We start from the raw sequence: 12,610 nt of genomic DNA, 5'->3' as shown, positions 1-12,610 counted from the left end.
TTAGCTGTAGATGGCTGATGTAGAATCTCCTCGCAAATGTAGTGTAATATTTGCTTGCGACACCAGCATCGAGTATAAGGAAGCAATGTCACAATATGGTCACTCCCAAACATTTGTATTTCTGACCTGTGATATTAGCCCATAAGCACTGCTTTCATTTACACACCACAACCAGTTGCCATTGTAAGGTCAGGCACATCAATACTGCACCACTACTTGCACAGACGTACTGCAAGACTTGACCGTATGCCTGATAAATAAGCATTAATGGCAATCGTTGAAAACACATTACTATGCATGTGGCTGCGAACCACGCTGCATATCAAATGAGCAGTCAGACTATAATGACACGGGTAGCTGCCATGCATTATCTCCATAACATAAGTGCTTTGAGTGGCAAGACAGAATCAGATGCTCAGCAATAGGAGTTTCCTGACCAATTGCTTGTTCACGGTGTCTGACGGAGATCTGTAGAGAGTGACAGGCACTGAAGGATATTGGTGCTTTTGAAATCTATGCTTTAGGAAGAACTTGATGATTGATTTTCTGAACTTACTTACTAGCAAACCAGAATGCAGCAATTGTTGTGTGCTTTGTCACATGCCAGAACGCACAAAGCATGCCAATAGCTGCAGCAGGAAGATGTTTCTCATTGATGGAAGCACTCTCGTACTCAATGCAAGACTCCAAATGGCTGGTGTGGTGGAGGCACCACATCTGCCACTCTAGCCTGAATATCAAACTTTGGGAAACCTGCAGTATTGGCATGTTTTTCACAAAAGTGAGTCTTTTGTGGCAAAAACATTGGTTGCCAGCCTGCCAACCATAGCCTGACAGCATGACAGACTGGACAGCATTTTCACACTACCCAAAGTTAAATTTCCAAAGGGGAAACTAATTTTTGGAATCTGTGTACCAATGCACCTGCCTCATTAGACATTTTAACCCAGCCCATGGAAGGCTGTGATCTCCATACTATTTGTTGTAAAAAGACTGAACATGGTGCTGGAAGGCTTGTCCTATAAAGTGTGGGTGTGGTCTCAAAACCATGTCTTTTGGCGGTCCAGAGGTGGAGAAGAGATTCTGAAGGCAAAGCCAGCTGTAGTTTCACCACTGAAGACACATTGTGGCTCCCACATAAAATTGATATGGCGAAACTGACAGGTTGTTGGACAGTGCATCCACACATTTTAATGTTCCATTACTGCAAACCTCAAAAAGACCCCAAATTTATTTTACCTTTGACTCCAGCATTGTCATTTCGATTTATTGTTGCAGCAGAAACATGATCAGGGAAATCAGAAGATCTATTTGAGGCTGAGGGTGTTCCTAGAACATAAAATTAAAGTATCTTGAAAGGCTTATTGGAGGACAACTGCTAGCAACGTACTCAATGAATTTAAATCGCAACGGCGGACTCCTGGAACCACACCTCCCACGCAGCTGCCTTCAGTCAGAGAATGGGGCACTTCATTTACAGTATCAGCCGTTGCTTGATACGTCTTCTAGGCAGAAAAATATAGAAACAAAACACAGTAGGGTGCACCCAACAACAAAAAATACACTGTCCATCTTAGGTCGAGCCAATAGCAGCAGCGTGCATGCGCTGCTCGCTTTGCGAGGCATGCAATAATGGAGTGGAAGCTCCGCCTACTCTCCGCCCATGCTTTCAATTGGCTAGTGTCGTCTTTCATAAATGCTGCCGTCTGCATGATTATGAGGCTTGTTAATTCCTCCTTATTATGGCCATGTCGTCATTTGTACCCTGCCATGGCTACTGGCCCCTTTACTTCGAGTGTTGCACAGTACGGTAGGAGTTATTTAGACTGTGAGCACAACTTTGTGCGTGCCTTCTCGCCCCCTTCTTCCCCCTCCCCCTGACTGCACTCCCATTGTCAGTGCCCTCCCCCCTCCCGCTGTCAGTGATGCAATAGGTCTCGCGTAAATGAGACTCCTATTGCATTGCAAACGATTGTTGAACTTAAGGACACTGACGTATAGCTAACAAACTCGATTGCCAAAAGCTTTCACCTGTACTTTGAGAAATCACTTTATGTGAATTATTTATACTCCAAAATTCGTAGTTGAAGTTGATATTAACAACACTTTCGGAGTTATTTATATCTTGTACTACATTCAAACATAAACATATTTTTATGCCATTAGAGTGCTAATGTTTGTGCAAGAAATACATTTAATGGATGAAATGCTTGAGTTTCTCGCAACAGCTGGCATTGCTCTCGGTAGTTTTTCATTCCATTGCAGAGGTGCCCAACCATATCCCAGTACAGTGGGGAAGCTGGTCCCAGTAGAACAATTCTAAATAGCACAAACAATTGAATACCTTTGGCATTAATCCAATAGTACTCCAAATTAATTTGTTCAATGTTATTTTATCACATTGAACCAATATCCATACATCAATAAATAATCTGAAAACATGTATCAAACATGTGCCCCAAGCAAAAAGGGAAAAGGGGAGCGAAGGTAGTGTGCATCAAGTGAGGGTCAGAGGAGTGAAAAAGGGAAAGCAGTGACAATATAAACATTGCACCATTATTTACAATGAAAACCGGCTTTTCTCAGCCTCACAGTTAAATGATAACAAATACACAGCCATTGTTTATAATAAACTGACACAGTGAAAATGCACTGTTAACCAAACTGGCACAAAACGGTGACAAAGTCGACGTTTCAACCCCAAAACAAAGTAGGATGCTTAGGTCTTTACACCGGGGTCTTCCTCAGGACTGATTATGGGGAACCTGGGAATTTAACATAAGAGGTTCTTAGTGTCAGATGTATTTATAATAATAACTCCAAATTACCATGCACCACCCTGACTTGGGTGGTGGAAATATTGTAGGTGGGCACATTGGCTCCAAACGTAGAGAACGGAGTGATGGCACCTGTAAGACAGTGTGAGGGCCATCAGGAGATATCACACAGAGTTAATGGTAAATATACATAAAGGTGCTAAAAATCGCGATCCATCTGACTTATTTAAAAGATCCTTGAGGGTTCCTCACTGATGGAAATCACCTCTTGTTGCAACGAAATTAAATACTTAATATTTAAATTAGCTTGGGCCCAAAACGAATCCCAGGGTTCCTAGATGTCTATATTATAAACATAGAAGAACAAAAGAGAGGGACCAAAGGTCAGCCACCACTCACTCATAAAATGACTACACTACATTGAATTGCACGTAAAACAAACAGAGAGACCGTTGAGTGCTTTTTATACTACAATAAAGGACATCGCCTTGATTGATTTGCAGCTTGTTGACTCTTTCTTGTGCACCTTCCCCTTTTGTATGAATTGGTTTATCTGGCTTCCAGTGGAGTGGAAGTGCGGCGGACTCCGGAAGTAGTTGCACAGACTTTACATTTGTTCTTAAACGTTGGAACTGAGGTGCTGAACCCTGGTCAGCCGCACTTTGCTTTTGTCTTCAAACAGAGAGACCGCGTTTACCTGGAGCGGGAAAACACAGTCACTGCTTTGGTAAAGACCCACGGGTGCTGTTAATCTAAAAATAGGGAAAAGGAGAAAGCCGCTCTTAGTCTTAGTAAATTCAGTCACCCAGCACGATGTAAAAACATGGCCGGTAGAAAGTGACACTACTATATATATATATGCAACGGGGTCTGAAAACCGACCGGGGAAAGGTTAAAAATAATTACCTTCTCCCTTAAACAATGCATCCGTCTCTGGCAAGGGAAACGGAGCACTGACTCCCAGTCAGTCTAGGTCCCACCCCAAAAGAGACGGGTCATCCCCAGTGGCTACGCCCCGCCCTCGCTGAACGAGAACTCAAGAACCCCAGACTTGGTACAGCCCCATTGAGGCCCATCTGTGAGGTGCATATTTGGCCCTGCGTGCTGGAGTGTATTTGTGGAAGAATGGAGAGTTGTGCTGCAGTCAGACTAGCCACACAGGTCATCGAAGCATGAGGAGGGCAAGCTCAGCGTCCTGCGGTGTGCTTTCCACCTGGGTGGAAGGGTTTTACATATTACTTCCTAGTAACATATTATTAAATGTAAGGCTATGTAGAGTAGAGTAGAGTACCTCACTAACAGTACTACAGGTCCAAAGGTCCGTGGCCTAACAACATTTGTTGTGCGCATATTGTCACAGCGCTAAGATGTGCCTCACACCAGTGGCACATAACTGTTCACAATGGGAATCCCTGCCATGTGATACTCTGCAGCTTCTATGCTGTGCTCGTGGGCAGATTACATCACAGTGGGAGGTTGTCATACTCCCTGATTAGGAACGGGCCACTTGGACACTGAGCCTAGCAACGCGTTACTTGTTGCACTCACCCTGCAGTGGGTTCCCACCCACCTGCACACAGCAGCGAGCTGGCATCCCAAACAGATGCTGGACTGTCACATTAACCAGGCAGAAAACTGTAGCGCCTACTCTCTTCTGTGAAAGGAGTAGTGCCATCTGCTGCGCGCCCTGCGAGTCCGTTGATAATCCTGCAGCCCAGCCATGTGGGCCGTACTACGGAAGGTTTTCACTTGCCTCAGCAGATCCAATGCAAACTAAGCAGTGGCATGACAAAGGCCCCCAAGCTCCACGGGCCCCCCTCAGGATAGTACAAAGCATGAGAGCTCCCGCGTGAGTCCGGAGGGGGCCCTCAAGTTTCGTTACGCTTCTGGAACCGAGGTAGGATGGGAGCTGCCTTCTTGTCGTATGGTTGGTATTTTCGTATTTTTTCCACTTATTTAATTACCCTTTCCTAGTTTTGCAACATAATCAGAATCCAAATCCGCTGGTTACATACGAGATGGTTAGGTTTAGGTTAGGTTGGTAGATTTATATAGCGCGGCTTATCACCTGTGAATGTATACAGGCGCTGTTCATGGGCACGGGGAGATTACGTGGTTTGTCCAGAATCACAGGATGTTGGGGCGACTCCAAGACTCGAGATTAGGGAATGATGAACGCTTCACTGCTATGATTTTATGTGGGTGTACATGGCAGTGGTACAACAACTGTGTAAGCTCCTTTTTAAACCCTACGCGCTCATTGGCAGGTATCTTGTCCGCCAAAGGTCTTTCCCACAAAGGTCTGTAGCCCGCATGCAGGGGTGTGTTTCTTTACAGAGAGATGGCATATCTTCAACTCTGGGGGCTAGAGAAATCTACCCTGAAGTACTGCAAACAAGCATTGGCATAGCCAATAGGTCTCGCCTTTGGGACCTTATAAGTGTTTAGCCATGCAACAGTTGCGTAACCAAATACTTATAAGGTCCCAAGAGCGAGACCTATTGGCTATGCAAAGCGGCCGTGCGGCCGCGAAAGTGATCGCTATCACGATCAAACATCAAAGCGGCCGTGCGGCCGAAAGTGAAAGTAAACGCGGTAAAACGCGGCGCGCGCGTCCGCGCACATGCACTGTAGCTCTAGGCAGGCAGCACTTTTTGGAGCCCTCTCAATAAGTCTCGCCAGACCAGCGCATGCGCTGGGTCAGGCGAGACCTAAAAAGGGGAGTTACGCAACATATATTCCCCCGTTCCAGGAGTAAGTTTACTTAAGGAAGATACACTTCTCCTTACAATGTCCTTGCTGTCTGTCATCACGATCATCAGTGCTTGTATGTGGCTGACTGCCTCTTTTTTTGTTATTTAGCAGAAGAGACTGAAGACGAAATGGAGGACGAAGCTCTCCCCCTGGACACGATTGAAGATGCTGCCCGGGAAATGATGAAAGATATGGCTCGGAGAGCATCGTTTTTAACTAGAGACCTTTCATCCAGGTCAGTGTACATATTCAAAAACATTTTGTGGTGTTTTGCATTGAAATTGGAGAGCGTGGATATTTTTGCTTTCTGGAAGGAACTGTAATCCTTTTTGAAGGCATATTTTTGCAGACTGTAAAACCTCAGGCCTTTCATAGAAAAGGCAAATTAACTCATGTTGCATAGATGGTATATGTTGATGGCTGGTTCTGCAAAGTTCTGGTACGGCTTAACCTCATAAAATACTGCCTTTTTTAGATCACTTAAATGTTTTCAGTAATGTATGCCCCATTGGGTTTTGCTTATTGTTGTTCCGAAGAATGGGTCTCACCAAATAATTTAAATAAACAATTCCAGCTATTTGCCAGGGTTGCAACTTATTTAAACTTCAGTTTTGTTCCCATTATAACTCATATATCGTGTAGAATGTTATGCAGTATGTGGATGTTGAGTTATTGATGGCTGTAAATTGTATTTTTTTCCTGCACTGTGAACCTGTCCACGCCAGGAAACGCGAACAGGAGAATGTGATTGACAAGTATGAGAAGGTGCCGCGGCGCATGCAGGCGGAGTCAGAAAAAGACCTCATTCATCTTTTTGCCATCAAAGACAAGCGTGGCATCATTCCGCAGAGTATGGAGAAACCAGGTAAATCTCCAGGTGTCTGTCTATATGGATGGCACTTCTTCTGTCCATGTACCCCAAAAAGTTTCTTTTGCTTGTTTTATCTTCGTCCCCAAGCTTTAAAAAAGTTCTCATTTGCTTTGCTTTGCCAGTGTCAGCTTGACCTTCAAGAAGGCATGGCTCATTTCAGAGCTAGCTGTCAGTGGCCTGGGGTCTATGTGCTTCTGTGTTCGTTTTCCATGTGATGATAAAGATTCAAATCAGGTTGTGGAGGAAAGCCCGAAAATGCAATGCTCAAATGCTCTCTGCTGCTCCTTTTTAGGCCGCGCATTCGAGACCTCTTGTATATACTTTAGCATATATACTTTGGTATATACTTTAGTATATACTTATATGTGTCTGTACTTTGTGGGCTCTGGAGATCAGCCCTGGGACTTGTCTGCTTCCGCTTACGGACTTTTTTTTCTGTTCAACTGCCTCTATTTAACTGTCTTGATAGAAAACGACCAGCAGAGGTCAGTAAAATACCAGAATTGCTTTAGCATTCTCTAGATTCCAGTGCATAGAAGTTGTCTTCCACAAGCACCCGTAGACAATAATATTTTTTTGAAATTTTGTATTTCCAGTGATATGACCACAGAAGGCCCTGCTTTTAAGTTAAAAACAGAGCTTTGGACTATACCATTTCCTGCTGAAAGGCAATATTTCTCTCCTTGTGTTCCCATACCTGGTGTGTCATGCAGTTTGATGCTTACTTTCCGTCCATGTTAGAGAACAGTAGATGTTTCAGCACCCAGGCTAATGTGCTGCTGCATAGTTAAATATATATAAGTTCCCAAAGGCGAGATCGATTGCATTGCAAATGCTTCTTTGTATTTGTAATCTCCTTTATTGACATTTCTATTCTTTCATATAAACAGTCAAGATCACAGCCAACTCGTTTCCTTCAAAATAATTGAACTTCATCAGGGCTTCAAGTAATACATAAACAGCATGTACAAACGCAAAACGTACACCATAAAACACCACACTGACAACCAAATATATTAACTCCACAATAAATACAATTAAGACAAAGACATTTAAAACAGTTATGACCATTACGCTGGTTCGCTGGTGAAAGTGTCACTCAGAATATGTGAATATGAGGGCCCCATGGGAAAAATGAGCCCCATTTTGCAACATATTGCAACAATCAAAACATGATTGCTGTATATATGCTTGGATAAACCAGAGAGGAGTATATAATTGACAAAACAACATGGTTCCAAATTTCAATATTTTTTCACGAGAGGGAAAAGAGAACATTTAAAGAAACTTACTGAAAAGAAACCTTAAAACGAATATATGAAAGCTGGACCTAGTTCTATAGTAAATCATACAAGAGAGATTTCATACACCAGATAGCACCGCCCAATGTGACATGTTGGACAATTCTCAGTACATATCACGTATGCCATCTAACATACTAAGTAAAGAAAGACTATTCAATTGGATTCCCTTAATTCAAATTCCAAAATTCTTATTGCAAACTGAAATGGTCTATACATAGATATATTAAAATAAAGTAAGACAAAGTTCTGTACATTCGGCTTAAATAGCAAGTATAGCATTCACAGAAGAAGAGAGGGGGAGGATTCTCAGCTTTCAACTTTCCAGACGCATCACCATCAGAAATCATGCCTGTATCCAAGATAAGTATATATCATAATGTATCCTAATTACATAATCCCATTTCCACCCATTTTACTGACCAGCATACCTTTTCTCTATATGTAAGGTCAATCAATGATTTCACAAGAAGTCCCATATGAATGATTGCCACCTCATTATCCCATGGCACAGCTGTCATCGACTATGTCCATGTCTGCCGCACATTCTTTTAAAATGTTAATATACATCATTCAAAATGTTAATACACATCATTCATATCCAACCCGATAAGAGGACATGATCTTTATGTGTAATTGCAAGTGAGTCCCCAGTACGGTTCCAACATGGTAAAGCATTGCCATAAGGAGCGTTCAAGCCCCAGTCATATAATACAATTCTAGACAAACTACACATGTCTGACAATCACGGCAAATCAGACCCCCCAACACAAACGTCTGTTATACATACATATGTGTAGTAATGAATAAGTGGGAATTTGAATAACCCATGAACATTGCACTTTGCCTTGGGAACCCCAGCTAGGGGTTTCCACATGATCACATCATTTACAAATACATCCCATTTTCATCACAAAATGTGAAAATATCAATAGAAAGTGAAAATATCCCAGTATGTCTTGAAAACCCATATCGGGCCTACAAAAGATCTCGAAGCTTCACAGGAACGACACTTGTGTTCCCAGAAGAACCAAACCATCAACTGTAAATCAGACCTACTACCTCGTATTTACCTTTCAAGCATAGCCCACATGTGAATATGTTTAAGGACCGTTGTGATTCACACGTGCCACACCCAGGCTGAGCTGTGTCCGTGTCTCTCCTTAGTAAATCTGGTAGTCCCTTACGCGACGACCGGCAAATGCTCATTCCATAATAGTGAGCCCTTATTTAAGTCCAAGGTTACTCATTTTAAAATATGGTCACCTGTGCGGTTACACCCAATCCTTGTATTGTTTAGAGTTGGCCATCATTTCAGATATCAACGAGTAAACCTCGCATCATGGCTGCCGTATTGGTGGTAAAAATCATATCCCATTAACCCTTTCTGTAAAGGCATTGTGCAGAGCATTGTGGCAGACATTTAAATGACTTTTCCCCACTGTGGATGTCTTAGTTTTCCCTGCTATTTTATGTCCAAAACGTCAAGCCGTTCCAAAGGAGAAGGGCAGAGATGATACAGAGTTGGTCCACATCACAGCCAACCTGTCTAGAACATGCAGCTACCACCAAAATTGTAAATTAGCCACACACCGCATCACATGATATCCACCATGATGGAACAGGAATTACGTCTCCGTTTGAGCGCACCGTGCCAAAAATAAAAGAAACATTGCAACAGTCACATTTTAATAAATACCACCTACCATAAGTACCTGGTGATTCATTTTAAAGTTTGTTTGATCCATCAATTTTCATCATCAAAGTAAACAACATTGTGGCAGACATATTTACATGATTTCATATCTTCTACAAGCTTTCTTTCTTATCTGTAGATCTCTGGTGCAAACTGCTGAGCAAATCGCTAATTTTCAAGATCCCAATCCACGCTTGCTGTCCCTCAACCAATCTGAGTTGACCACTATGTTCGGAACCCTGTGAGATTTATGCAAGAATAACAATCACAAAAATATTGTGCTATAAAAATAGCAAAGCAATACTATCCACAACAAAAATATTGTGATGCTACATATGTAAATACAGATTTACTATTTTCTTGATTCCACATCTTTGTACCTTAAGAGAGATAGAGAGAGAGAGCAAGAGAGTGTGTGTGTGTGTGTAGAGTGAGTTATGTATAGTAGATTTATAACCAGTATAAGCACCTGCCGGGACCAGGAAGAGGACAGGAGGCACGACGTGGGAGGCGGCTTCAGGTAAGTTCTGTTTATTTTTTTATTTATTACTACTAACATTTCCATCCGTCCAACACCCTTTGTTTGTGGCGCCCGCCACTGCTGAGGCTTCCTACTGCTTCTGCTCTTCAGCCATTCTGTTGTTTAATAGATATAGAAGTTCTTTCTTCCTGCTTCTCTGCAGTTTACTGGTGGCAGTGGCTTAGCCCTCCTACCACTCTAGTGTGTGCCAATGTGGGAAGGTCTTCCTTCCAGCTAATCTCAGGTGTGCTTGCTCATATCCTAGTACCAAATCTTCCATAGAGTCAATCAATTGTCCATCTATCCCACAACTCTTTCTAGTGCACCAACTGCTGGGGAGTTCCCATAAAGCATGCATTTTTTGATGCCTTGCTCTCCTACCTCTCATGTAGCTTGCATGTGAAGGTATGTGTTTGTCAAAGGAAACTGTAATGTTTCTTGTGGGGGTTCCTGACATCCATCCTTTTTAGGGAGTGTGTGCTTCTATCCCTCAACTCAGCTATAGTGGACCAATGTCATGCCTCAGTACAGCAATCTGTGGAGCTAGCCCTTCTCCTGCCACTCTTCTGTAAATCACCTGTGTTTGCCATTGCACACCACATAATTCAACACCAAACCACATACTTCAACACAGCAACACAACACACCACATACATACATCCGTACTACAGAATTCCACATCATACCACAAGATTGCACAGCAAATCACATAACACTCCACAACTCAAAATATAATTCCACAGTTACACTCCATAACACACAATCCCACTCCACATAATTCCAGTACACACATTACTACATAATTACTATCCACATAATCCGACTGCACACCATGCCACATAGTTGCACTACCCAAATCTGCTCATGCCACAGAATTGCACAGCTAAAAATTCCAATACAACCCACATAATTCCACTCCACTCCATAACACATGGGTAAAAGACGTAATTTACAATGCCAATCGCTTTAACTCTCGCAAAAGCGAAACCTATTGGCTTTGCTAATGCTTGTTTTTATTATCAATATTCTTGCTGGTATAGCACACTCTTTCCTAGAATGATCTTTGGGTCTATGAAAATGATTGGTATGAGGTCAGGTAAATTAGTGGAAACATAATGTGATATAAATTACAAGTGCAAAATGCGTTTGAATTACATACTGCAAACAGAAAACGCAACCTTATGGATTTCTCCAATTTCTCACTTCTGTAATAACGGGTACCCCTACCCCCGCCACACCGTTCATGACAACAAGACAGACAAAAGCGAATGCAGGCAAAGTCAGCACACAGCATAAAGAATTAACAGAAATCAATCCACGAAAGCCGCGGATTTCCTGAAAGATATCCACATGTCTTGCTCAGTCTTTATGTGACATTTATAAAAGCTTAATGCCAATGTATGCTTTGTCCAAGGCTATGTCTAGGTTACCAAGCAGTTTCAATTTCCAAGAAATTATGACATGAAAGATGCTAGGATATGCATTGCTAAATACCATGCACCTATCCATTCAATTGCCCATTTACAGACAGGGCATTTTGTTTCTGAATCTGTCCTGCTGCGTTTGTTCCCGCTGTGGGCATGTAACTGCACCCCCAGGCAAGTGTTTCATGACTGAACACACGTGCTGGCGCCATTTCTAAAAAGGTATTTATCAACTATCATTTAAGCTTAAGAAATTAACATAATAGAGCCTTGCCCGAATATTTACACAAGATTTCCATGATCAACAGTCAGTCATTTGTGTTTGTTTTTTAATACCTTATACCTGAAACTTGGCAGGGAGTTAAAAGTTTGAAAGCGCAATATGCACAGCACCGGGAAATCACTCAGCAATGTTCTATTAACATTGCCCACAGGTATGGGTAAAAAAAAATATTGTTGAAAATTGAGTAATTATTCTGGCTTGCAATAGTTAAGAAATAACAGATTATGAGAGTACTTGGAAAATGTGTTTTTTAAACAAATTTGCATTCTTGGTATTGTCAGCTGAAACAAAATGTTACTCACCTGCAGTACAAACACAATTATTGTCAAACATATCAGTGGTAGGAAGTAACCCCCCACCCCCTTCATCACGATACAATTTTATCGAGATTCCAAAAATGCATGCTGGTGCAGTTCTGTGAACTTACCAGCATTATAAATTCTTATACTTTGCACCAGAAAACAAGTATATATTAACTCCTTTGCAAAATTACTTTGTGGCAACATGTGATCTGCTATCACTAATTGACTGAGCATATGTATGAAGCATTATTCCAACAGAATGAAAAATGGGTTGAAAGTTTATCTCACAATTAGTCTCTCTGGCAGTGCTTTAATGACCATAGCGGCTCAATGTTAAGAGACATAAAATCCAGTTGTGGAAAATGTAGAAAAGACAATTAAGGAAAACTACAGTAAAGTTTCTTCTTCTTCAGGTATATTTTACATAATTTCTTTAAAAAATTTTTTTAAAAAAGTGAAAGGGGGCAAAAACTTTGGCGGTTCTTGTAGGTAGCTGTGGGTGTTCTACCGGTGCCTCACAAACACTCAAAAATAGGCACAATGAAGGAAACCAGATTGTTAACTCGTGGGTGGGTGCTCAGCAGTAATATTAAATGTGCTGGAGCTCCCACAAAGTTAAACAGTCTAGTGTCTAAAAATGAAACCAGGATTCTGTGCGAATTCCCAGACTTGCTTTTGGCAG

The 12,610-nt window shown here is 41.9% G+C and overlaps 2 protein-coding genes across 3 annotated transcripts in view; one reads left to right on the top strand and one right to left on the bottom strand.

The window, feature by feature from the left end:
• Positions 1–12,610, bottom strand: part of ABI3BP (ABI family member 3 binding protein) — a 1,978,933-nt gene that overhangs the window by 1,336,694 nt on the left and 629,629 nt on the right. The gene's annotated exons all lie outside the window — the stretch shown is intronic.
• Positions 1–12,610, top strand: part of LOC146805201 (nucleolar complex protein 3 homolog) — a 330,742-nt gene that overhangs the window by 29,310 nt on the left and 288,822 nt on the right. For both annotated transcript variants that reach the window (XM_085622402.1, XM_085622403.1), the window contains exons 2-3: positions 5,640–5,766; positions 6,257–6,396. In XM_085622402.1, the coding sequence (XP_085478528.1) occupies positions 5,660–5,766; positions 6,257–6,396 (247 nt within the window). In that variant the 5' untranslated portion in view covers positions 5,640–5,659. The remainder of the gene's footprint in view (positions 1–5,639; positions 5,767–6,256; positions 6,397–12,610) is intronic.

Source organism: Triturus cristatus, chromosome 8 (assembly GCF_964204655.1).
Source record: "Triturus cristatus chromosome 8, aTriCri1.1, whole genome shotgun sequence".
NCBI lineage: Eukaryota > Metazoa > Chordata > Amphibia > Caudata > Salamandridae > Triturus > Triturus cristatus.
This window is presented reverse-complemented; position numbering and strand designations above follow the sequence as displayed.